The sequence below is a fragment of the Simochromis diagramma genome, unplaced genomic scaffold (genome assembly GCF_900408965.1).
Source record: "Simochromis diagramma unplaced genomic scaffold, fSimDia1.1 OVJJ01000387.1, whole genome shotgun sequence".
In the NCBI taxonomy this organism is placed as follows: Eukaryota; Metazoa; Chordata; class Actinopteri; order Cichliformes; family Cichlidae; genus Simochromis; species Simochromis diagramma.
Window position 1 is genome coordinate 908,868 of NW_024387152.1, and position 26,638 is coordinate 935,505.

The 26,638-nt window shown below is 40.6% G+C and overlaps 1 protein-coding gene across 1 annotated transcript; it reads right to left on the minus strand.

Moving 5' to 3' along the window:
* Positions 1 to 3,198: 3,198 nt before the first annotated feature.
* Positions 3,199 to 25,099, minus strand: ngfa (nerve growth factor a (beta polypeptide)). Its single transcript, XM_040048121.1, has 3 exons — positions 23,777 to 25,099; positions 4,838 to 4,945; positions 3,199 to 4,504 (listed from the first exon to the last, which is right to left on the minus strand). The coding sequence occupies exon 3, from the start codon at positions 4,491 to 4,493 to the stop codon at positions 3,603 to 3,605; it is 891 nt and encodes a 296-aa protein (XP_039904055.1). The 5' UTR covers positions 4,494 to 4,504; positions 4,838 to 4,945; positions 23,777 to 25,099; the 3' UTR covers positions 3,199 to 3,602.
* Positions 25,100 to 26,638: the final 1,539 nt, after the last annotated feature.

Sequence of the window (26,638 nt, forward strand, 5' to 3'; positions counted from 1 at the left end):
GTGGAAAGGCTGATAAGACCACTCAGTCCCAGCTTGTTCGCTGTTGTTGGCTGTTAGTGGCTCAGTTGCTATGCAGTTCCAAACATGTGAACATGAAAAGTATGTGCAGGTCTTAGCCTCCACTAAAATAGATAACAAATGACCAGCTGGATCATTTATAGCTCAACAAGATACTTAATGGGTCAATCATTGAGTTGATCTATTATGGCTCTGGTATTTCAAGGTGACTGATTGACTTTACTTGGAAGGCGATGTGCATAAGTCGAGTCTTTTTGGAAGCATGTTGTCATCACTGTTATTGGCGTTCTATTGTAAGCAGATCATACTTTTGTTTCTTGTTTCTTGAATGTGTGGGATCATCAAGAGCAGATGTTTGCCCATTGTTTCATCCTGGTCTGGATGAAGGTTTTCGCCCTTTCCGTGAGACCTGCCAGCTGTAAAATCAATGCAGCCTCACGCAAAATTGTAATTTATTTCATATTAATGAAGAGATGTTCAACGCTCTCATAGCACCAAACTTGTAGGCACGTTTAAACGGACTGTCTATCCCTGGCAGCGTAGCGCCATCTGCTGGTCACACCAAGAATGAATTTTCTGTGGCTTCACTCAGTTTGCACCCTGCCAAATGCATGCTACAATGGGCTTCAAAGACTCTTTGATAGCATGTGTGCAGTGATGGAAATGTAATGGAGTCACTGTTTTGAGTCGCGCTCACCTCTATGACCTCAATCTATTTCAGAAAAGTGCACATAAAGAAGATTCATCAAAGAAAAGCGATTTTTTGCTTCTCCTTTGAGACACTGATTTAAGCTTCAAGTGTCTTGTATAACTTCACAGCAACTGCAGCAAACTCAAAGGAAAATATGTCAGGGTTAGCAGACCGCCTGTTAGCAGCTCTTTCCAAAGTGAAAGGTATTTTGAGGTCACAATTTTAACATAAAAACCCCCCTTTGATCAGACAGCCTTGCTGTGATGAGGTTTCCTGGCAACACGATCAGAGCTCAAAAGCACCTGTGAACCCGCAGGGTTAGTGCAGGTGAGAGTGCAGCCAGGTATCTGGCAAGGATGTGAAAAGAGGTGCAGAATTCAACTGCTGTTTGGAAGAAATAGAGTTATGTGAGAGAAGTTCTCTGCTATTCATCTGAGTGTTAAGTACAGTTCTCTATGTGACCACAAGAGGGTAGCAGATTCTCACCTAAACAGAGGCTTTAGCCATGAATGCGCGAGTGCATGGGCCAAGTCCCTCAGTAAGACCTCATATTTCAGTGATAGGTGGTGTGTTGTGGTTAGTGTATTTAATTAGCATGTCACAGATCTTATCAAAACACAACATCAAGTCAAATGACAAAGTCTCACTGTTGCCCATGAATTATTGTTATGATTACATGTCTTGTAGAGAGGGAATGTGATAAATATATTTTCCTAAATAAAAAAGAAACAACACAGGAATATGCAAAATGGTGAGTGGAGTTCATGCATCACAAGGGGCCTTTAGCTCAAATATAATCAATACTTCGTATCCCTTAGTCAACAGCTTCAGTCAAGACTAATTGTGCCCCATAGAAAACTGAAAATGCAGCCGGACAGTCATTGTTGTGTGGGAGAGAACGGTGAGGACAACCTAAGGTGCTTTAGGTTGTGGTGGATTCTTGGCTGCTTGAAATATTGATCTGTTGTATCAGCACCTATGTCACATAATCAAAAGCACATTTCTAGTCTATGTTTAACCATCAAATGCATCTCATCTCTTTGACCAAACATTCCTCCAAAGCTGAATTGTTTTATCAATAGATTTCGAGTTGAATTTTTGATGAGGTTGGAGGGTTACACCTTTGCTGTAAACAAGTCAAGGCTACTTCCTTAAGCTACTTTCTTTATAGTCACAATGAGGTTTTTGTGCAACCTTCCAGCCTAGCAGACATGTTTCACATTAGTTCTTTTTCCCCTCAGTTCCCCTTGATTGCCATTTCCTGACATTTCAGATGATTGATATTTTGCCTTGGAGGTGTTCATGTTTGACTTGATATGATTACGGAGTCTTTCATGGCTTTGTAAGCTTCACATTTCCACAGCCACACTTGCTGAGTATCAAAATGTTTGAAATTGATCATGCTATAGAAGCAGTAGTTGACTTGCAGCACAAGTCCTAATAATCTGATTAAGGCCAAACAAGGTATTGAAAAATAATGTATTAGATGTTGCATTTACATGTGAAAAAAATGCTTGCATTTAGCTTATCTCATGAAAAAATGTGCATGTTTTTCCCACCAGTGTCCAAACTTTCTAAGATCAGAAACATTAAAGCTGTTGTAGTGACTCATTGTGGCCCTAGTACCTTGCTAAGATACAGTTTGCTATTTTTCTTTAGTTGTGAACCTGTCTCTATGCAATATTCATTCCTTCCAAGTACAAATGCACAGAGACTTCCCGTAGTGTTTACACCGGTATGCCAAGCTGGCGAGAAGTCACCACTACTGCTGGGAACACTGGGAACATCACAGCTAATAACTCTGTGTGTATAAAATGCAAAGCACGTCTCTCGTGCCTGCATGGAATGAATCACATTCCTTCAGGCATCGATGTTCACATACAAGTCTTTCTGCTGCCTCCTCTGCTTTTGGGTGCTGTTCTCTCTCCTGGAATATCTTAATGCAGAGACATGAGTCACCAGAAATTTGGGAAATAAAAAAAAAAAGAACACAAAAGAAAATAGAATAATAATAATAATTATGTGGTAACAATATTTGGAAAATATTTAAGGTGACTCAGTGTCTGGGCTTGTGGCTTTTAGCTTTTGCACGTGGGAATCATTTAAAGAAGACAATGACTGTTAGAAACCTCGTGTTACTGCACATGTTGAGATTTCTCTTCCCCACTTTAACTGGTATATGTGAATATGCTTACAATATTTAATATAAGCAAAGATTATAAAGAAAGAAAACACAAGTACATCAAATAAAGTTTAGTGTCTTGTTTGTTTCCCCGAAGGTTACTGCTTTTGGATTTATCATGAGCTAAACGCTAAAGTTTATCGAACCTGTTTATGACGGCTGGTTGGATTTTGTAATGGTTTACAGAAGATGACAATGAAACTAAAGTTGTAAAGCAAAGAGCTAAAAGACGTTAAAACAACCAGAGTTGATCAGACCTGCAGATGTGTGACGGTCAGCATGATCTCAAACAGACACAACAAACCGGGCAAGTACTGAGGTGTTTAATAAATAACAGCATGAACAACACAAAAACAACAATGACATCAACATTAAAAGCTTGAATTCATTTTGTATATATACACATACTGTATATAATTTTATATTTGACTGTATAAACCATAAATATGACATGCAGTCCTCATAATTTAAAACAACCAGGACTTCTTTGACTGAGGTAGGGTCGGGGGGCCGAGGCGCTGGACAGATGTTCGAGTGTGTGGATGTGTGTGTTTGCATTAAGTACGTGTGTTGTTTGGATGCTTTGGTCAGTGGGGGTGTTTGTCTGGATGTGTGGGAAAGGATTACAGTATTGGCAATAAAGCTGCAGTGGCTGTTAATGAGAAATGTTTGTGCTCGGTTCATAGTCTGGTGGTCGGGCGTCCGCCTCAGTCAGTGCCCCCGCCTTCCTCCCCAAGACTTCCGGCTGAGGACGCACACACAGGCGGCATTGATGCGGATGTAACGCCAGGCTGTCTGTTCATTGAAGGTGGTGAGGGCACTTACAAAAATATGTGAGTTGGTGCAGTAGGAGTTCCAGTGGCGACTGTCGATGCCGAGACAGCCCGAGTTGCCTGATTTGGAACCTTGTTTTCCACCCCAACCCCCCGGCTTCCCTCCATTTGCGTTTCCAGAACCCCTTTGAGTAGGGGATCGACAGGTGGTCTCATAGAAGTACTGTTTCTTCACCACATTGTTGATTGTAACATTGGGCAGCACTTCCACTTCGTTTCCGTACATGTCTGTGGCTTTTGTCAGGTTGCTCACCCAGGTATTCATGCTGTCACATACCGAGTACTCTCCTCGGTGCATGGTGCGTGATCCTGCTCGGCGCCTTACCCTCACCCCTCTAACTCCATCAATTTCATAGCCCTCACCTTCTAGGGCATCATGTGATGGTGGAACCTCACTGAAGACGACACGAGGTGAGAAACGGTAACGTCTCTTGGAGAAGAGCTTGGGATCCACCACTGGGATGGAGGGGTCAGGGAGGGAATCCAACGTAGAGCGCCCAACAAGAGGGCTCCTATCCTTTGCATTTAAAGCTGCCCGATGAGGCCTCTTGGTCCTGTGGTGGCTGGTCCTATGATGCTGCTTCGAAGTGTGTTCTTCAGTAAGATGGTCCCTGGCTACTGTGTGCTGTTGTCTTGCTCTGTGATTGGCTGCCGTCTGCTGTCCTACTTTGTGGTTGGGTGCCCCGGCACTCCGGGCCAATCCACCTCCCATGTTCAGTACAGCCTGGACGCCGATCAGGAGGAGCAGGACCAGTGATGACGACCTCATGGGCACACGTCCTAAACCAAACACAAACACGCAATTGAGATAATGTCACACGAATGTCTAAAGTGAAAAGTTTCACACATTTTCTAATTGAAATGCACTTAAAAATGTATGAAAGGATTGATAAATGGTTTCTAAGTGAGCAACCCACTTGCAAAATGTAACACTTTTACTTTTACTGTGCATTTGTGACATCTAAGATTCAGAATCATTGACATTGTCATTAAGGGGGCATTAGTTCTGTTCTTAGTTTGACTCTTTTGCTCTGATTCACTGAGAACTTCTTTGGTCCTGCTCAAGTATGTCTTGCTTTTTACGTGTTACTCTTGGTGAGTGTTTAAGTGTACCTGTGGAATGTGTCCAGTTGAAGTGTGAGCCCCTGTGGACTCTAGAGCCAGACTCCAATGCAGGTCGGGCCCCTCATGCCTGCCATCTGGACCCCGTGAACTACAGCTCTGCAAAAGACACACAAATACACACTAAATACTTGTGCAAATGTTATTTTAGTCAGATATAATACGCGTTGACATTTTCATAAATACATCTGGAGCTATCGTTTTTCAGATCAAACCAAATCAAAGGAAAAGTAATCTTAAAGGCAAACCTCCGACTCAAAAGGAGTATGTGTCTAAGTGCCCTGCAAAGGGACAAGATGGGCATAAAAGCCATTCAGAGCAATCAGGAATGTAAACATGCTTAACAGAGCGGTTTCGTTTATTTAGACAGCCCCGCAAACCTGCCACCCTTTTTTTACCGACATACACAATTTATCATTACCTAACCTTATCTCATGCCATGTACACTCACCATGTTTAACTTTAAGAGCTTGCGTTTTCCGTACACTGGAATGTGAGGCATTTAACACCTCATCCAGTGTTACTCGTTACATAGTGAACCTATGCACTGAAAATAGTGCCATGCATCTGTATGTGTACATGCACATAATGCTGTTTTTATGGCTCGTTTGCACAGCGTCGCGTTGTGTGTGAAAACACCCACTTCCTTCCAGACAAACACCCAGCAGGTCACAGAGGTCAGTGGAAGCTGGTGTGACAGCATTACTGTTATTTTTTTTAACTTGTGTCGGTGTTTCACTTTGCTTGCTTAGTGCTGGAACACAAGTTTATTAGTGTTATAAATATTTAACTTAACATGTTTTACTGCTTTGGTGTGGGAGGCGGAGCCTTTTGAAAGGAGATTATAGAAACAAGGAAATTAGAAAAAGCAATTAGTGATATATGATAATCCTCGCGAAACAACAACAACAAAAAAGAAACCTGATTTTTTCCCTGTGATATTTTACAGTTTTCTTGCAAAAACCAGTTTTGCTGTAATCCTTGCAGTGTAGCACTTATAACCAGCAGAGGTCAGTGTTGCGTCTGAACAGACCAGCGTCCGCCTTTCAAACAGCTGAAAAATATCAAAATGTCACTGGCTCTGTTCCCATTAGAAATATCAGCTCAGCTAAAAGAGTTTAAATCACTCTTCAGGTATTTTCCCACAAGCTAAGAATGTTAAAGTCCTTGACTTTTAATGTTCTTTAAACATGTTTTCTGCTGCTGGCTTTGTAAAAGGTAATGATGCAGTACTCGAGTACTGTATTCAGTGCAGTTTTGCTCTTTACTCAGATATTAACGCTACAGCTTTCCTGCGGTTAGACAAAGCTTTTCATATACTCTTGTTTTTGTGATTGTTAGCTTTTGAAAGTAGATCCACGCCCTTTACTTGTGTAAATCTTTTAATGCAGGGTTTAACAAGCATCCAATACTTTTACGCTGTGCTATTGTTACGACGTCTTCTGTTAATACTTATTCAAACACTGCCAAAAAGTGAGTTTGGCAGCTGATCAGTAAAACAATCAAGTAATCACGAATGATGGAAACAGCATAGTTTTATAAAACATGCCTACTGGTTTTGTATTGTATTTTAGCTTCAATAAACACAACCATACACACACTTAAACACCCACACCCTGCACACGTGGAGCCGGACCAAACAGGCAGTGAGCTGATTGATCCAGGCTGATGTGGCGCTCACTATTTGCAAGGCCTATGGTGAAGGATCCTCATGTTAAAAATATGTGGCTTATGTTTAATGCTGGTGGAGCGTAAACACTGCAGAGCATGAGCACACAGGTCAGAGCAGAACACCTCTGACTTACAGAATTACTTCGGCACTGACTATCCTTCTGACCTTCTCGCACAAATACACAGAAAAACAAACACACAAGCTGGTGTTTCTCCTGAACGTTGAGCAGGATTTACATCTCCTTCCTAAACTGTTTGTTTTACGATTCTGTGTAAGCACTACTGCGTTTTACACTGGAGTTTAAAAACATCGCCCACATTGAGCCTGGAAAAAAGAATCCTAGATTTAGGATTTAGGTGCTAACACCCTATATCAAACACTAGAGAAGGAAGATCATTGCAGCAGTGATAAAAAGTAAAATGTTGTACCTTGAAGAGCAGCAAAGCTAGAAGGAGACAGTCCTGTGGCCAAGTAATGACAGAGGCATTCCAAAACCGTTAAACCACAAACCAGAGAAAGGACAGACACTGTATGGTTCATATTTCCAGACACTACACATGCTGTATTAATACACTGGTGGATAAACAAAACCGTAGTTCAATATTCTTTTATGATTCATCCATCAATATAAGGAGCTTCCCTTTTTTCACAATAAGCTGATTGCTTTGTAAATCAAGACCATTTTCTCTTGAGTCATCCATCACTTTCACAAGCTGGGGTTCCACGCACCACATGGCACTACCTGGTCAAACCAGACTGCCAAAGTTGATGAAAGCAAGTGGAAAAGATGACATTAGTCACACAGCTGCCGGGTTGTGACCTAGAAAACTAATCATTGGGCAACAGGAAGGGAAAATTGACTTTAGAGACCACATATGTAGCCAAAGACAGTGGAAACCAGCCACGCAGTTACTGGTACTGACTTTGTAACACTTCTTTTTTCTGCTAGTCCACAAGATGATCTAATGGTCAGACTACAGTTTACAGCATTACACACTCGTGTGAAACAAGAAGGCACGAGAGCATCGCCTGCCATCACTCCGGGGTTAGTTTACAGTTAGCGAGGGTGTCTTCCTGTCTGTGTGATACATTAGTTATTAGTGACATGTCCTTGTTAAAAGATATGCAGGAGCAGCGTGTCAAACAAACACACGCCGCTCTCTCAGAGCGATGACAGCGGCCATATATTATGAGGGGGTGAGAAAGAGAGACTGACAGCGGCAGAGATAGAGGGAGGAGGAGAGAAAAGAGGCCGAGAGCAAAACAGAGAAAGGTAAACAGCTTTTCTGTGTCTTTCATCAACCCAGTGGAGCACAGTTCCTCCTGCTGTCAACCACTGGAAATAATTATCAGGCAGGATGACCGCCAGGTCAACGTGCTCTCTCCTTTAACACACATCCAAACGCTGAAGATATATTTATTTCCTCTAAAAATGTTATCAGTGTTTAAAAAATTGGACTAGTTCGTGTTCAGTCTAAACGAGTTTTGCTTTTTGGAGAAAGTTTGAAATGAAAGTCTTTTTGTCACGACTCACTGTTGTAAGAGAGTTTGAACTTTTCTCCTCACAGCGACACACTCGCCGATAACATAACGCTTTGAAATAATCCTTACACTGCTTCCATTCACGATGTTTCAGCTACAGAAGGAAAATCACGCGTCACAGTTTCGATTAGCTGCCACGTGAAACCGATACAACAACCTGCCACGAGTTGTTGTCACGTAAAATGATGTCATGCAGCGTTAAAATAACAATTAAATTACACTCCCCAAAGGTTCTTGGAAGGCTGAGTCTTTTCTTGGAAACACGTTAAAACTCCTATTTTTTGGCACAGCAAACGTGCAGCAGTCACCAAAATTAAAAGAATGTTTGGACTCTCTTACGCATTAAAAGTGTGGATTTCTTCCATATTTCAGCCAAAGCACTGTTATGAGTTATTTCACCCTCGATCAGCTGACAAGCTGACTTCTTCTTTCTGTTTTCTCTGTGGCATTTGTGCTTTTCCTGATTTCAGTTGCTGCCAATTTAAGATTATCATCATGCTAAAAGCTTTCTCTAAAAACTGCTGTCTCACACTTATCTTACCAGTGTAACCATATTATCTTATTTATTAATTGTTTATTACTTGTTCCCAGTTTGTCAGACTTTTTTCTGTCACTCTCCTGGTTTGTCAGGTTGTATCTGGTGATTCTTGATACCAGATGTGACCTTTACCTTTCAAGTTGTCTTAACTAAGCATTAGTTTTGCCAATTTGTAATTCAAATTGTCTGCATAAAGCCATTTAACCTTAGAGCCATCAAGGTTTCTAAATTTCAATCCATTTTTAGGGGCATTTTTCTCAAGTGAATTTAATTGTTTAACTTAAAATATATATTTTAACCGCCACCACCAACAGAAACAAAAACCAAACTATATTAGAGCAGTTTAATGATAGTTCAGTTTTCCATTTACTATGATGCTGCCATTTTTTAAGCCTGTGTGGCGTACTGTTCTGCACCCTTGTTCCTCACCGCCCCCTGGTCTTTATGTTAAAAAGACATTTACATGGACAACAATAGCACCTGCTGTAAATCAGACATACTTCAAACACCAAACTTTGCTGCTTTAGCCACAGGACACGGGAGGAACGAGACAGGTAATGTCAAACTTGCAGGCACACATAACCTGCTAAAGTACTTTACTCGTCGCAGGGATGACAAACGATGCGAGATATGGAGAACAAAATAACATTTGGTGTGCAAAATGTGGAGCTGGCAAATGCTACAGGATGGAAAAACAAAGTATGAGGTCTCGACATGAACTTGAATTCACTCGATCGGTTTACTATGTCCAACAATAAAATATGTAAGGATTTAACTATGCACAGGTAACAGCACATACAACTTTAAAATGTATTTCTCTGCAAATGAGTAGCTATCAAAAGCCCGAGCGTTCATTTAAATGGTACTGGCAGCCACAGAGAGGCATGCTGGCAATCAGCTGAACATTTGGCTCAGTAGTTCAAAAAACATCTTAAATAAACCACAGCTTTGGGCTTTCTGCAAACATTTCAGTTACATTTGCCTGCAGTGTTAGAGGACTGTAAATGACAACGGCAGTAGGGAATGGTAATTGATAAGCAACCATCCAAAGGACAGCACCTAAATGATTCTTTATGAATATACTCTATTTTGCACAGCTGTTTTTGCCATCAGCTGTTGTAAAATAAAAGCTTCTGTATGTCTGCCGAGGGCATCTTGAGAATATCAGGGAAGAGGGGAGCCATGGTGTTGGAACTAAAGGGAACAAACTGGCAAAGAGCCAGCATCTTCATCCTGCTGCTTCGTGCTTTCTGGGTTTCTGTTTCTCTCCGTCTGTCTCTCATTTATCTGTCTCTCCATTTTTTATTTTTTTTGCTCCTGGAATTTGACCTAATGTTCATCTTTACTCTCACAGTTAAAAGCCAGAGGTAACTTCCTGAGTACATGGCTGTTTCTGTGCCTAACAGCAAGCAGATCTGAGCACTATAGTGCATCTTTGCAGGTGCAAAGCTCAGGGTCAGACCATTATCTTCTCGTCTTTGGGGAAAATTACGCAACCATTTTCTGATAAAATCCATAGACTCTAACTGGAGAGGGTCTTTCTTCTTTCCAACTTTCGCTGAAGTCAGAGCGTACATAACTGTTTTGTTATGGAATAAAATAATATATATATTGGTTCTGCTTCAGAAGCCTTAAAGTGATTGACTTTTTTATATTCACCAAACACAAGGACAACAGGATTTCTATTAGCATTTCCTGTGGAATGAATTTTTCTTGGAACTGGAATAACTGGGCTTTGTGTCCGCATATGGCTTCACTTTTACACTTTTATTAAACTACTCAAGAGAAGTAGATGTCAAAGTGTTGTGTCAACAGGATACAAATACAAATACATACAAATAAAAGCTGACAGTGTATCCGGCAGAATATAGGCGCAATAACATACTTATGTTGACTTTAAGTCACAGCTTTCCACAATGCAACAAAGCCCCGGGGCATTTAAGGGCGACCAAAATACTGAACAACAGTTCCAAGAATCCCAGGCCTCTTCCTATACTGTTGGACCTGAAAGTCTTTGTTGCCGAAACTTCGTGCAGCAACACATTCAATTTCATCTCTTGACAACATTTGTTCCACAGTCATGTTTTATTTACGGGTAAACCTGAGACAAAGCAAAGACGTGGCTGCAGTGCGACGTCAACCGTTCCACTGTTGTCACATGATGTCTTACAGTAAGTCGAACACTGATTCATCATAATAGAAAGACTGAATCATTGTGGCGTTCGTGAAAGGAACCTAAAATATAAACAATACTTTCATTCCAGCAGTAATTTGGAAGCAAAAGCAGCAAATCGAAGTTTGTTTGTACAAACAGGGCTAAAATTTATTCCACTGTCAATGAAAATATCAGATTAATGTCAGCATGCAACAAAACTGTTTATTAATGAACAACATGAGTGATTCGCCTCTGATACAAAGCATGAACACCAGCAGCCCTCCTCCACTTATACCTTCTAGGCTGGCTTGACTCCACTCGGTTTCCATTAGGTGAAACTTTTTCAGTACCTGCTCCTAGTAAGCTGAGTTGATATGAAAATATGACATCACCAGACGTCATGAGATGCAGATGTTTTTGTGTTTAGTGGCTGATGGTAGTATTCAGAGGGAGCTAGATGGAGCAGCCCGAAACGAGAAGTTTGCCAGGAGGTCTTTGAGCTGATGGCCGATCACGGGTACCAGCACACAGTGCCAAAAACCCCTGAGAAACATGAAGAGATTACTGGGACGAACTAAAAGGAGTGGAAGTGGTTTAATCAAATGGATGATGGCGTATATGGGCACCGACCAGTGATCAATGGGAGGGAGAGTGGCCTCGACTCTGTCACTTAAGTTCATTTAGCAATTAGTAATATGTGATCATCTAAGCGAACACTTAAGTCACAGTGGCGCCAGTGTGTGTGGCTTGCTGTCTGTCTCTTCCCCTGTTGTGTTTGTTTGTGTTGTTGTTTTATTGCTAGAGTCAACTGTCTCTTAATGTACAATCGCCAAACTCTGCTGGACCTTCTTCTGAAAGCAAAATATGAAGCCGAAGTGTTCTCAGACCACAGCCGCTGAGGAGAACAATTCTTGAACCCACAATAACAAGTACCAGACAGCTTTGAATTTGTTCAATAAGATTTAAAATCTTGGCTCACTCACTCTCTCAGCTGTCGGTGAGATGTATTAAGCAAGTTTTATAACTTTGTTTCTGACCAAACTTCTTCATTCTATAATCTTACTAAAAATTTTGGTTGTTCGATTCCAGCCGAGTTCAAGACATGACAGTTTTTTGGAAGTCACTCAAAACCTCAGTCAGAGCATCACAGTTTTGTTAGTGAAAGCCATTCTCTCCATTTTTCACCCCCTTTCTTTCTCTCCACATAATGGGCCCATCCCCAATCAACCCACCCTCTCCCTGCACTGGACCAGTGGATGTGGGAGGCTGATCCTCCAAGCCTTGAAGTCAGGATGAACACAATGATTAACATGTTTTCCAGAACCCTAGTTTTTATGACCTTGACATTCAACAATCTTCTCGTGACAAGTGTTTAATCTTTTGGCTTGGCTCTGGTAATAACTCCCCCTTCCTGGTGAGCATCTAAAAATCCCACAGCAGCACAGAGACATGAGGAGGGCCAGAGGCAAGAATGCCTGTCTGGCCACGGACAGCGATGAAGACAGAAGGATGGAGAGGAAGGAATCAGATACATCAAGGGATAGGGAGAGGCAGCAATATTGGAGGGCGGGATGCATATGGGCAATAAGATATCTAGAGAATTACACACATAAAGGAGCATGTGAGAAGCAAAGTAAGGAAGGACAAGTTTATAGTGGAACAGACACTGAGACAAAGAGGAGTTCAAGGACAGGGTCAGAGGGAGGAAATAAAGGCAATGGGGAGTTACAAAGCATTCAAAAGAAAGGAAAACGTGGAGTTTCATCACTTTGTCTCTTCTCTCAATAGCTTTAACAGAAAACCAGCAGTTTCAGGCTTGAGTTAGATCATATTGTTAGAGTAAAACTTAAACACCATTTATGCAGAGTTTCACTCATGCTGTTACTCATCCAGTTGGGGAATGTGTATTATCTAATCAAAATGGCAAAGAGTGGTTTAGGATTAAAAAATTCTCTGACTTGATCCATCTTCCAAAATGAATATTTGTAATATCAATACAAACACATGCACCGTTGGGAAGATGTATGTCTCTTTTACATATGTGTTAACAGCACTCACAGTTAGTGTTAATGATTTATGGATAAGAAGAACAAAGAAAAAGGCACAAAAATTTGGGTAAATATTTGGAGGTCCGTCTTTTCTGTGGACTTGCAAACTCAAAATGTGAACTTTTCGCACTATTTCGGTCTGGTGTGAAACTAACACAGGATTTCATAAAAAGAACATCATACCCACCGTCAGACATGGTGGTGTAGACCTGAATGACTTGCCATTAATAATGGAACTATGAACTCTTCCAGTAAATCTTGAAGGAGAATATCCATCAGTTCATGCTCTAAAGTTTAAGTGCACTTTGCTTATGCTGCAGGATAATGATTCGAAACACACCAGTAAATTCACGTCTGTATAGTTGAAAACCCTCTAATGTGATGGAATTAAAACAACTGTGCAAAGAAGTGGGCCAAAATTCCTCCAGCGTGATGTAAAAGACTTATTGCCAGTTATCACATATGCTTAAATGCTGTTCTTGCTGCCAAGGGTGGCACAACTAGTTATTAGCTTTATGGGGCAATTACTCTTTCACATAGGGCCATGTAGGTGTGGACAATCATCATTTATCTTTACTTTTGATGAATTGAAACATTTAAATGTGACAAATATGAAAAAGAGTAAGAAATCAAGAAGGGGAAAAAAAAACTTAGTCAGTATACTTCAAAGAAACTGAAGTATACTGACTTGTTATTATTCAAAGGCTGCATAGGGAGAGAGCAGGCTAAACTGGTTAGTTTTCAGGATTGCGGTGAAGTTTACAGTAATATATTATTGTGGCACTTACAATATAAAGTGCCTTGAGACAACTGTTGTTGTAATTTGGCACTGCATGAATAAAATTGAACTGAACTGAATCGAATGTGCGGAGCAGCTGTGATGTTCATGGACAGTGTTATGTTACATCAAGGTTGCACAAGTCAAATTAAATTTAAGGTGATGTTTTTGATTAGATTAACTCACTGAATTCTGCCTTTATACTAGATCTATGCTGTCAAAGCTGGAGAATCAGCGACGATAGCTCTTATAAGATCTGCTTATATCTTAATAATTCATTTGGCCGATCACAACATAAAACACCAGCACAGGTCAGCTGATCACAAAATGTACACAAAATGTATTTCTAAGTTTTTAATTTTCCCATGCTCTGCACTTCTACCAATGTCACCTGCCAAATCCCACTTTAACCCCTGGCTATACTTACTTGAAGAAGTAAAATCATCCATCTACAATAAATGCAACAGCAAGTAGAGTCATTTATTAGATTTCCTTTGATTGCCTTTACTTGTGTGCTTCATAACATTATGTTCAGGGTGAGTATATTCATCAGAATTGGTATTTAAGTTTAAATAAATTGTGTATTCCCTTATATTAATATTATTTTTGTATGATACTATTATAGCATTAGATTCAGTGAGCTGGTAGCAATGTCCTCCAAAGCTTGATTACACTCCAGAGCCTGTACTTTAACACTTCTACTTGAGTAAAGAAGTTGAATCTTAGTGCTCAAACCTTTAGCAGAGTATTTTTAACAGCAGTATCTGAGGAGACAAATGTGTGTAATTTTGCAATCTCATGGTATTGTAAACAAATCAATTCAATTCAATTCAATTTTATTTATATAGCGCCAAATCACAACAAAAGTCGCCTCAAGGCGCTTCATAGATACAGAGAAAAACCCAACAATCATATGACCCCCTATGAGCAAGCACTTTGGCGACAGTGGGAAGGAAAAACTCCCTTTTAACAGGAAGAAACCTCCGGCAGAACCAGGCTCAGGGAGGGGCGGGGCCATCTGCTGCGACCGGTTGGGGTGAGAGAAGGAAGACAGGATAAAGACATGCTGTGGAAGAGAGACAGAGGTTAATAACAGATATGATTCAATGCAGAGAGGTCTGTTAATATATAGTGAGTAGAGAAAGGTGACTGGAAAGGAAAAACTCAATGCATCATGGGAATCCCCGGCAGCCTATGTCTATTGCAGCATAACTAAGGGAGGATCCGGGGTCACCTGGTCCAGCCCTAACTATATGCTTTAGCAAAAAGGAAAGTTTGAAGCCTAATCTTGAAAGTAGAGATAGTGTCTGTCTCCCGAATCCAAACTGGAAGCTGGTTCCACAGAAGAGGGGCCTGAAAACTGAAGGCTCTGCCTCCCATTCTACTTTTAAATACTCTAGGAACAACAAGTAGGCCTGCAGAGCGAGAGCGAAGTGCTCTAATAGGGTGATATGGTACTACAAGGTCATTAAGATAAGATGGGGCCTGATTATCAGCAGCTGAGCAACCCCCCAGTGAGTCATCCAGGTAAATTTCAGCGCAACGTAAAGTGAAACATGGGCGTAAATAGACAGATGTTCTTGCTAAGAGACTAAAACTTTCCATTACGCACCGTTTATGTTGCGGTCTGTCTGTCGCCATGAGCACGGGTGTGGTCACGCAAGACTGAGTATATGCTATGTCAAACATTAAGATATGCACGCAAGATTTTCTCTAAATATTCTTAATTGAATTTGGTAATGGTATCATATACGACACAGGAAACATAACTAGTTCTCACGTTTGACAGAAACTTTAATACATGGAAAAGTAGTTCTGGTTACATCCCTTCATGATGCTTCAAATTAATTCAAATTAATTTTAAAACATAGTCAACAAATACAGAGGAAACACTCTGAAAGGCTGGCTGAATAGTTTTACCTTCCACTTCTTTCTCATAATACTTTTTAGATTTAACTGATTAATTGCTTTTGTTTTTGGGGTCTAGGGCGAAGTGTTAACCAATATTGCTCCATGACGCTAAAGAAGCAAATATGCAAAAAAGATTCACATGCTTGAAGGGTGTCTAGCTGCAGTGGGCGCCATCTTTACTTCAAACAGTTTATCCTAATGTTGATTTGTTGAGTAAGTTGTTTAGCCACAGTAGAAGCAGGAGGATGAACTACATTGTAATAATATTATCCACTAGAGATTGTAACTATCAAACTGAAAATAACACAAATGGCATTGGCAGCAATCTATACCCAGAGCAATGCTGAATGCAAAGCTATATTCACAACCAATGGAATATTCTGCACTCACAGTCCTGCCTCTGTGGGGTTCAGAGGTGATTGATTTAGCCTAATGTAATTAGAGAACATATGAACACATGAATCTGTCTAATTTGATTAGAGAAAATAAATGTTCTTTTTACTTTTTAACCATCTTTAGTTCTACCAGCTTGTAAGGACTGTTAAAGATAAGGCTAATAACCTATATTAATTACCCTAATGGTTGTGTTATATTTTATAGATTTTAATAAAAAGGCAATATTGAAACAATTTAGGTCCCAGTCACACAGGCCTAGAGACTGGTTGGCAAGTGCTTGGCAACCACCAGTTGCTAGGGAAATTCCCTGATCATTTGTGAATGGTTCCTGTCACTGTGAAATCAACTGCTAAGCCCCATATACACACACCTAAATTTATATTTTCTGACTCATTGGAGAGCGTTTGTGGGAGGTTGCTTGTAGTCTGCAGGTGAAATTGTTCCCAAAGTGGTATATGGAACAAAAACCTCCATGTGAAACTGTTAGCAAAGCAGTCAAAATCACTCTCTTTGAGACTAATTTCACCCAGCAACCCCCAGCAACCACTAGGGATGGGTACCGGTATCAGTTCTGTCATAAACGGTAGTAACCAGACCGAAAAGCAGCGCACATTTCGGTGCTTTATTTCGGTGCTTTATTTCCCTGAGCTGTCATACACTTTAGATTCTAGCCAATCATTTTACGTTTCCGAGGATAGTAGGCGGGTCCAGGTATGTATGTTCTTTTAGAGCAGAGCTACAGATTAAAAATGCCCAAAGCGAAGCGGTCAAAAGTCTGGCTGTACTTCACAGCAAAAGATGCAAACTCAGCAGCAACAAGTGCTTGAAGCTGATACTGTGATGCTGTCAAAGGAGGTAACACCTCAAATCTGATGAAACACCTGGTGACGCACAGCGGTTTTTTTAAAAGCCGAGAAATGCGCCGTATTTGATAGCTTGCTGCGAGACCTCACACCGTGCACATCTACTGTGGGTGTGGTGCCTGTTATCGGACCCGGAGTTAGCAACATCCCCCACAAACCCGAAGAGGAGAGTCCTGGCCCCTAGCCCTGCCAGTGTAGCAGAAATGATGAGGATGATGATGCAGCAGCAGCCGTTCTTCTCTGCGTGAGTAGCTTAATGTTGTTCGTGTGTAATTTACGTTGAGTAGGCTAACCACGTTATTACATTAATGCATGTAAGGTGAACTAGCAAACATCATCATAGCTACATGTGGCTGTCTTCTTGTTTGATGGCAGATACTCCCTTCACCCTGGCCAAAAAGGCTAAAATGACCAAAGAAAAAGTGGAAAACAGTTAAACATGAGAGGTTTTTGGACAAAGTTTGTGTTTTTTCCATTGTTTAAGCACTGCTTCCAGCCAAGAGTGATACCATATATGCTCCATAGCTGCAGAAAAGGCTAACATTGTTATCTTTTTACAAAAAACAGCTGAACATGAGAGGTTTTTGGACCAATTTTGTGTTCTCCATTCTTTAAGCACCGGCACCGTTTCAAAAGTACCGGTTTGGCACCGGTATCGGATAAAACCTAAACGATACCCATCCCTAGCAACCACACGCCAAACAGTCAAGAAATATTCTCAAGAAGTTGCCAGAGGGTTGTTGACTGGTGACTCTGTGGTAACAAAAAAAAACTTTGTGGTAACAATGGCAGAAAGTTCACAACCCAACTCACCTGAAAAGACAGCAATAATATAATAATAAGGAAAAAACTGGCCCCACTTTTTTGAAAGCAGCGCTCACTCTGGGTTTGGTAAACATGCATTAGGTTGGGGTTTGTTTTTTTTAAATTTGGGAGCTATGGTTTTATTCTTAACCGATAACTGCTATACGCCTGGTCCAGTGGAACAGACAGCCAGTGACCAGCAGCTTATAAAGGTTCACTCACTGCCTGAAATGAAAAACGCAGTGCTGTTAGTTCCTGATTCAATCTTTAATAATCTTATTAACATCTCAGTCTGTGATATATGTAACACTGTGGGGCAATTAGGGAAACTAGGTGATTTTTGGAAGCCTGTCTGCAAGGCATGAGAACTACCATCCATCTGTGCTCTAGTGTTTGTGCTAAAATGCTAAAATTGTTAAAAAGCACATTCCTGTCTGTCGTAATGGCAGGCACTCAGGGATCTGTGGATATTTCTAATGTTTCTTATTCTTATCTAGTAAGGCTGCAGCATTAACTTTTAAAAGTGACTATGATGCACAATCATACATGAAACAGATACTTTCACATTAAGTCAGACTGAAAGACAGTAGTGGATGTCTGAAGGAGGCATAAGTGCTGTATATTGTTAATGCATCAAAAAAAAGTCAAATTTGAGGCTGAACTTTACCAGCTTTATGAAAACCAGGATACCCAGCTTCGTCTCTAGTTAGCCAAACAAAACTGATTACTGCAGTCCATGTTGTTGCACTCATATAGACAGGCTTGTCAGAAGTGCACTGAATCTGCTCAAGATTGTACAAAGAATCTTGTTTTTGTCCCTCCCGGTGTTTGTCTGATTGTACTCTGACACCTCTTACTAAAGATTTGACCGAACCAGTTTCTATTCTGTGTGGTCTCCACATCGTGCTGTCATCACTCTCTCTCTCTGCTTCTATGTCTCTCACTCTCCCTATCTCCCTTTTCATATCTCCCTCCTTTCCCGACCCTCCCACACTTTTCCCCTCTGGCTGATGTCTAACACCTGTCTGCATGGGACCTCCCAGGCCCATCCTCTGTCTGTTAGCAGCATGCCATGTTCACTGTGTGAGCAGAGCTCTGGTGAAAGAGTAAGTGGCTACTTTCCAGCACAGCTCTATGTGTGTGTACGTGTATGTTTTTTTTGCATGTAAGTGACTTGGAACAGGAGTTTAGATAAATGAATATTTACTATGGAGCTTAATACAAGGCTTAAAAGAGAATCTAGCAGAGAGAAATTGCTGCCTGCAGCGTCATACTCCCCAAAGGTCCTGAGGACTCACCATTAATCCGTGAGTTTTAACTGCAACAAAACTCGATGACAGATAAAACGGATAGTTTGGAGGAGAGAAAATTGCTTGTAAAGTCCTTGATGTATTGGTATTTTGCAGGATCCTGTCTGGCTGAAACAACTATATGTAGAACAACACCTTGTTAACTCCTGCTGGCTGTGCAGGAGGCTAATCTGTTACGACTAGCCAGTGGCTCATCCTCATGCATTCTGTGCATTCTGAAATCGGCAGAATCAAAATGAGTGCATAATGAGAGGCTTCGCTTGTATCCTTGGGGCTAAGGCGTGTCTATGTGTTTGAAGGGTATCCAACACAAACATGTATACATGCACATGTACACACATGCGCTTTGTGAATACTCATTGACAAACCCCATTCTCCCACTGCTGGGCTTGGTGTCCGTTACTATTACACTCTGTATTGTGATAGCTTCTGATAGCCAGGTGAGAAAATTGTATTGCTTTAAAATTTATAAGAAGAGATGTTTGTGTAGATTAAAAAAAAGAACATTGTTACAAAAAAAGGACATTTCAGGCTATTTTCACGAGGCTTTTGTACTGAATCAAAATATTTGAGGAGACCAAGTATTTTGTTCTGTTGATGGCAACAAGAGCAAGTTTCATGTCCAGACAAGCTATAGCTAAACTACCAATTGGGTTAAAGGCAAAGGAAAGTGAGAGTGAGACAGTGTCATCACGTTAATCCAAATGTACACACACATCTAACGAGGAGTTGCAGTGAAACAATTCACTACATCAGACAAGCACAAAGTCAACAGATTAAGACCACAACACTGTTATTATAGCTGTAAGAAAGGCCATTTTTCAGCTACTGTGTTTGTGCTGCGTGCACATGCATGAAAGCAGAGTAAGCCATAGCTAAAAGTCACAGAGGCATTTATGTGGAATGAGCAGGCATGTCAGTACATTTAGATGTATTTTTTGTAGGCATATATAATACTATGCACACATTCACATGTATAGAAATAAGATCAGAGCACACAGACATAACCCTTTGATGCAGCACCTGTCAAAATCAGATCTTCAACACAGAATTGCAACTGGATTCAGTTTTCATCTGTGGAAGAGTCCGATCACAGAAGCGTGTTTGTGTGCAGCGCAAAGGGGCAGAAAACCAGGTCCATATAAAGAATCCTGCACATGTTTGACAAGAGCCCTGTTCAAATCCAGTAAGTTACAAATGTCAAACAATGTTAGCTGAGATTTCTGTTGAACACGTTTCCTTCCAAACATTGTGAGAAGATGTTTGTAAAAAGATGTCAACAAGAATTACAGCAGAAAGCTGATGTTACATTTCCGATATTTTATACATATATTTTTTGTCTGTTCTGCTCAGAGCTCCTTCGGGATTCTGACCTGCAGTGGCCTCCAGATCCCGCTTTTCCTACACAAGCACAGAGGTATAACCTCCAACTCTGACCTTTTACCTTTCCCACTGATTTCAGACAGACCCTTCAACTAGTTTACTTTATGCCAGATGTTCTCACCCGACTTTGTGTATTGACCCAAAAGATAACCAGCGCCCTGGGTTTACATTCTGACCCATGAATTATCGAGAAAGAGGGATGCTTCCTTCTGCTTTATCGAGCATAACCATTACTCATAGAGAAAGAAACAAGATTCCTTCACCTAATAAATTTTAGTTATTAGATTCATTTTTTAAAGTCAAAGTTTGACTTAAACAGTTTTAACAAAACCTACACCTTAAAACTGCTAATTTACTAAATTGTAAAATTATGGTAAAATAATCAAATAACCCTTTATATCGAGAAATCTCATCTTCACATCACCAATGATATATTTTGACCACATTATAGCACATAAGGATTTAGAATACGCACAATATTACTAATTTTACTACCTGTTGTGTAATGCTACGAAAAGTGTTATCTAAAGGATGCATGAAGAATCATGAAGCATGGAAAAGTCTTGCAAAGCAATTCAGAGGCTGATCAGGTGTGCAGATAACGCTTGTGGGCAGGTGTAAATGCAGGCGTTTGAAAATCTCTACCTGTCACTAATTGGGCAATTAACCACTGAGGATTATTAAGGATTGTGATTATTCTGCCTCCAGCTTTTGTGGTCTGATAAGACATTATCATCCAGTGTGAAGAAACCTTTAAATATTCTGTTGCCAACTGGCACCGCCCCATTTTTTCTAGTTCTGCAAGTAGTACTTGAGTGTAATCTGGTGATATGGTATTTTTACTGAAGTAGCATGAAGCTGTGGGTTTTAAAACATCACCTAAATTACGTCACATGACTCCCATCCTATATTAGCCTGCAGATTACTGCATGAATAATCCTAATGCTTGGGACACAGTTTAGTCACATTAATAATCAAAGTGCAACTGATATTTTAAATAAAGATGCCATGTCCATCAAAAGAGATCTAATAAAGACAATTTTTCATTGTTCATTGAAAACTCAACTAAAATTATGTTTATTTTATGGTGTTTGCAAATCTAGAGTCACTTTAAGAGCCGTTTGTCGCTGGCCTCGGGTTAAAGAATCAAAGACAAACTGACAGTACAGGTGTGCTGTCACAGCCTCTCCCTTGCCCAGGTGTCCTATACAACCATTCAGTCTAGACAGCCCACATCATCTCCTCCTTTATGTGTTTCAGGGGTGGATCCTGTTCTTGTCAAAATCCGAGTGACTGCAGATTCAGATTATGTCACTTGTCCACATAGCAAGCAGAGCAACAAGCTGTCAGTGGTGTTTGAGTCTTAAACTGACAAAATGATAAAAATACAGCATGTAGAACAAGAAGGGATAAATGTATTACGCTGGTCTGTAACTTTAAAAAGGTCAATACGGTTATTTTTTTTTCTGGGTAAATAGCTGTGACATAAAAACACGCTACAGTATGATTCCTTATGGCCATTCTTTGCTTCACATGAATATGTTCCTCTTCACTGTTTAAGTAGTTTAATACTTGTTCATTTGTAAAGAGTTACTCTATTGCGCTCTCCCTCCTACACACACACACTAATGCACACATACACAACTGCACACACTGGTGCTAACATAGGGAAAGCTGTAACTCAGCTTCAAAGGGAAACCTGAGAGGGTCATGAATAATCACAGACATCTTTGTCTGCGGGGGAAAACAGCACTGTCCATCTGCCCTCCATACATATACGAGCGGTAGTTCATATGGCTTAAGTTGTTTTTAGCATTGGCATTGGATGCATTGCTAGGTTTGAAAGATTTACAGGGTAAAACCATTTCTGTTTCAATTGCAAACACAGTTACACACAGGAAAACCTTTTGTTTTCTAATTATTAGAGAAAAAAAAGGTAAAAGCAAAAAAGAGAGATATGTCATAAATTGGACTTTTACAAATTTAGCAAGTGTCCAGGTCGGTCTGCATAGATGGCAGACAGGCAGCTAGGTCAACACGGCGTGCTCTAGATATAATCAGTAATAACAGTTACTGTGATTTCCCTTTCAGAAAAAGAACCTGTTTTGCTTGAGAAAACTCATTTCAGACCTGAAGTTTGAATACGGCCCATCTTATTTTTATTTTTAAAGTTTTATTTTTAGTTAAAACATTCATTTTAACTAAGCCTTGGCTGACTCCTCCTGCGTTAACCATAAAGAAGAGCATGTCATGTAGGATATATAGTCAGGGTGCTGCAGCACTTTGCCAACAGAGGGCCAACAGAGAGGAGATGAAGGCAATCACATCCCCTCCAGTAACATCAGCCATTTACTTCTAACTTTACTGTTTTTAAAGAAACTTTACTTCTTTACTCCTTCCAATCTGCAGTAACCTCAGCTGTTTTTATTTTCTTATCTAACACAAAGGTGCATAAATACAGTACACTGCTGCTGAAGCAGATAATACAGGTAAGTTGGTGGGTGACAAAACATAACACCTATCTATATGATACCTATGTTGATATATCAATGTTGATATTTGGTGATTTTATGGACCACAACCAAACAGCATCCTCGGCACATTATATTAGAACAAATGAATGTATGTTTTTCACAGAGAGCCACACGTATATGACAAAGGTGAAGCCTTTAGTGACACTGTTGATTTGTTTCATGTTTGTTTGTGTGTGTAATCTTTGGCTCACTGTGACATTCCTCTCCTGTCAAACCCCGAAAGGAATTCCCTCGTAGGAGTGGCAGGCGTGAGGTCTGTGTTTAGCACCCACGCTTGCTTGCATACACACACACACACACGCATACACAACACAATTTTAAAAATTTAGTTTAAAGAGTTTAAAAAATGATTAGTAGCACACCTTATGAACAACAAGCCCCACCCAGGTGTGAGGATACCCTCAACATGCTTCATATTGGACACTGGAGCTCATCAGAATCTGCAAGTCTTTTGAGAATTGTGTAACATGAGTGGAGAGAACGACAGATAGAAAAAAGAGAAAGAGACAGAGAGAGAGGGAGAAAAAGAAAAGGTAACCTGATGTCCCAGGAGTTTTCTGAACAGTAAACGGGTTCCCATTGAAGTTTGAAGAACCCCCTTTTTTTCTACTCCTCACCTCTATTCTCTCCTTCTTTCTACACCCTGTCCTCCTCCGTTTGATCTTTGCATCTGCAAATACCTGAAAAACCTCTGTACCCGGCTCACAACATTAAAATGACACAGAAATGCAATCATCAGCAACATTATCTCGGTAAACTTTTAATAGTGCCTCATGTATGTTGCAGTCAGCTGAAATCCCCCCTCTCTATAGAAAAGTGGCTGCTGCTGTTCTCAATCTCAATTTAGAGGCTCAACTTACATTTAACAACATGCTCTCAGAGTTTCTGTAATAGATTCTGCTTCTGTGCCATGTGTGGATACACGCCCCGCATATTTACAGTGTTTAATAAAAAGAAAAACAAAGCAAAAAAAAAAAAAGGCAAGGTAGGACTCACCACCCTTTAATGCTCCTTTTTCTTTCTCCCCACTGAGTAAAAACTTCCACAGAAAGTCTGCTATATTCCACCTCACTCTCTCCAGGCCTGGGGAAGAATTGCCCCAAACTCAAAATCCCGCTCCTACTTTTAAAGCTGTGAATCCAGGTCTTGGGCCATCCACTTCTGTCTGTCTCCCTCCCACACTCTTTGGGAAATGGACTGCTCTAAAAGTTTACAGTCCCAAAGCTTCTCCTCCCTGCTGTTTGGCTCACAGCAGGTCCTAGTGCCTACCCTATCCACGTGCGTCTGTGACAGAAAAAAAGTGGCACTTTTAATAAATGTTCAATAGTGACATTCATTTTTTCTTTTCTTCATTCATCCATGTGTGTATAAAACAGTGGAAAAAGCCTCCATTTGATTCAGACAGTTCATGTGAGAGTTGAAGTCATATGTAAGGTCAGGAGGGCCATTGATTGCCGTTATTGTTCCACTATATGAGTCATTTCTTGCTACTTCTAGCCGCACAGACTCTAAAATATATCATTAGAAGTGCAGCATAGTTATGGAGGCCAGCTAGGGTAAATAACTCATTAACTCTTTTAGGGATGTTGTAAAATCCCTGTCTTTAAAAGCTGACTGCGCAAATAGTCGCAGGCTTCTGCTGTCCAACCCTAGAAAATGTGCACAGTTCAGTGAAATTCATGGACTAATACTAATAAAACTTTGATGGTCTGTTGCAACAAGGAATTCATGTCTGTTACTTTTCAGTTGATGAAAAGACGGGAAATACGGCAGCGTAAAACTAAACACCAAACACACAGGTCCCATCAACCACGCCCTGCATTCATCAGGCCCCTCCAGGCTCCTGTATCACAACAGTCTCTTTGATATTTCTGTTCTTTCCTGGTTTATCCATATTTGTTTTCCCATTTTATGGTTTTCCCTTCTCGGCCTCTATCTGGTTGTACGTAATTTTTCTTTTTCACAGCTTCTCTCTGACCTGAACCATATCATTGTCAGAGCCCCTGGCACTGAGCAGAAAGACATCCTACCCATCTCCTGACAGACCTAGAGAGGAAAAATGAGGGAACTGAAGGATTGTGTGTCAGTGTTATTTCTTTTTCTTCCTCTTGGGAAAATGAAATTCCTTTAGTTTCAGAAGAAAAGCTGGTGCTATTTTAGTGTTAATGAGAAATCTATATTGGTTGCAAATGGGGCCTAGAAGAAAAAACACAGGTGAAAATTTGAGAAGGGTCTCTCTCTGCTCAAGAATTTTGACCCCCTACTGTTGAGTTCAGGCCCAAGTGGGCATTTCCCCAAAGGTGGCAAAGCTCTTTTTGAGCTTTTTGTAAGTTGTGTATGCGTGACTGTCAAAACTGCCTGAGCCGTGGTTATCGAGACTCCGTCTAAAGGGGGAGACTCCAGACAGCAAACTATTGAACTACGCCCCACTCTGGGGTTGGTTTGGTGTGAAAAATGCTAAGGAGGGGTGACTATGGCTGCTATGGTGGAGCGGCGGTCAACAGTGCCTCCATATAAGAGTTCAAACCTTAGGTTTACATGATTTAAACTATAAAATATACCTATTATGCTTTCATACAATTTAAAAGTCCAATAACGAGGCACGCAGCTGTTGTTTTTCTTCTTCATCATAAGTAAGCCTTATTGAGATTCTGTTTTTACTCTTGGACTCATATATCATAGAGAGGGGAAGCCCTTAAAATGGTCATCAGCTGTAACAGTGAGTACATCAGTGCTATCTCCTGTGTTATCCGACTTGGAAAATTTGCCCATTGTTAGATTTGTTTGTCTTTCCTAAAGAAGACAGCATGAGTTTATTTGTTCATACTCTCACCTGCCGATATGGATCCAGCATTTGTTTGTGCGTAGCAAATCCTTGAAGGGTTTTTCTTAACAGAACCCAATGCAAAGCTCGGCTGATGGCAAAAGACCTTGCTGTTCCATGAAGGGAAATATAAACTTTGCAATGTAAGCAGTGAAATGATTCTTTTGTGTTGCTGTTTGGACCAAACCACTTGTGTGTCTGGTTTTGATAAAGACGGCGGGCCTAATGTAGGTGAGCTACCTCAAGACTGGAAGCACTTTGGTGAGTGGAGATCGCAGAAAGTGAAGAAAGTGAATGGTGTAAAGGCATAACTGCTGGTAACACGACATGGATGATAAACTTTTCTCATCTTTCAGGTGAACAACTGAAGTGACTACCAATGAGAGTGAACAATCCAGCTGATTTATGTATGAACTGGTATTAAATATATTACGGTCACCTAGGCAACCAGAGCCTGAAACATCCACAGGTGACTTCAAAGTGATGCGGAACGAGCAAACCCCCTACAGCGTCTACACAGCTTTGCTATAAAACCCAAATTCTCTGCCAATGTGCTTGTTTGTGTCAATCAGGAGCTGAACTCAAGCGTTTAGCAGCCAAACTTGGCACACAGATGCATCCTTGGCTCTTGAGGTTTCTTATTTCTACCAGATGTTATGATGCCACCAAACAACCTCATGGTATCATAACATCTGATAAAGATAAGCCACTGACTAGGCAACCACCTAGTCCAAAGGAGGCAACATTTCTCTCCTCTTGTATACTTATTAAAGGGGACATACATATATAGACATTGTTTTATAAAGCTTTATAAAGCTTAAAGACTAAAATCCACCATTATTTCCAACAATAAGGTGGTAATAATCATAGGCTTAAAAGAAGCTTATACTAGGCTTAATAACAATAATAAAAAGCTTAATGAGATGGAAATGGGTGGAGATGGACAATCTGCATGCAGTGACAGAAAAGTGGATGTTGTCAAACCTCCTCTATTACGAATAACCTGCCCCACCTTCTGTTGTTGGCTAGAGAAG

Excerpts from the sequence above, each read along its gene's own strand:
- ngfa (XM_040048121.1), bottom strand. The coding sequence starts at position 4,493 with ATGAGGTCGTCATCACTGGTCCTGCTCCTCCTGATCGGCGTCCAGGCT.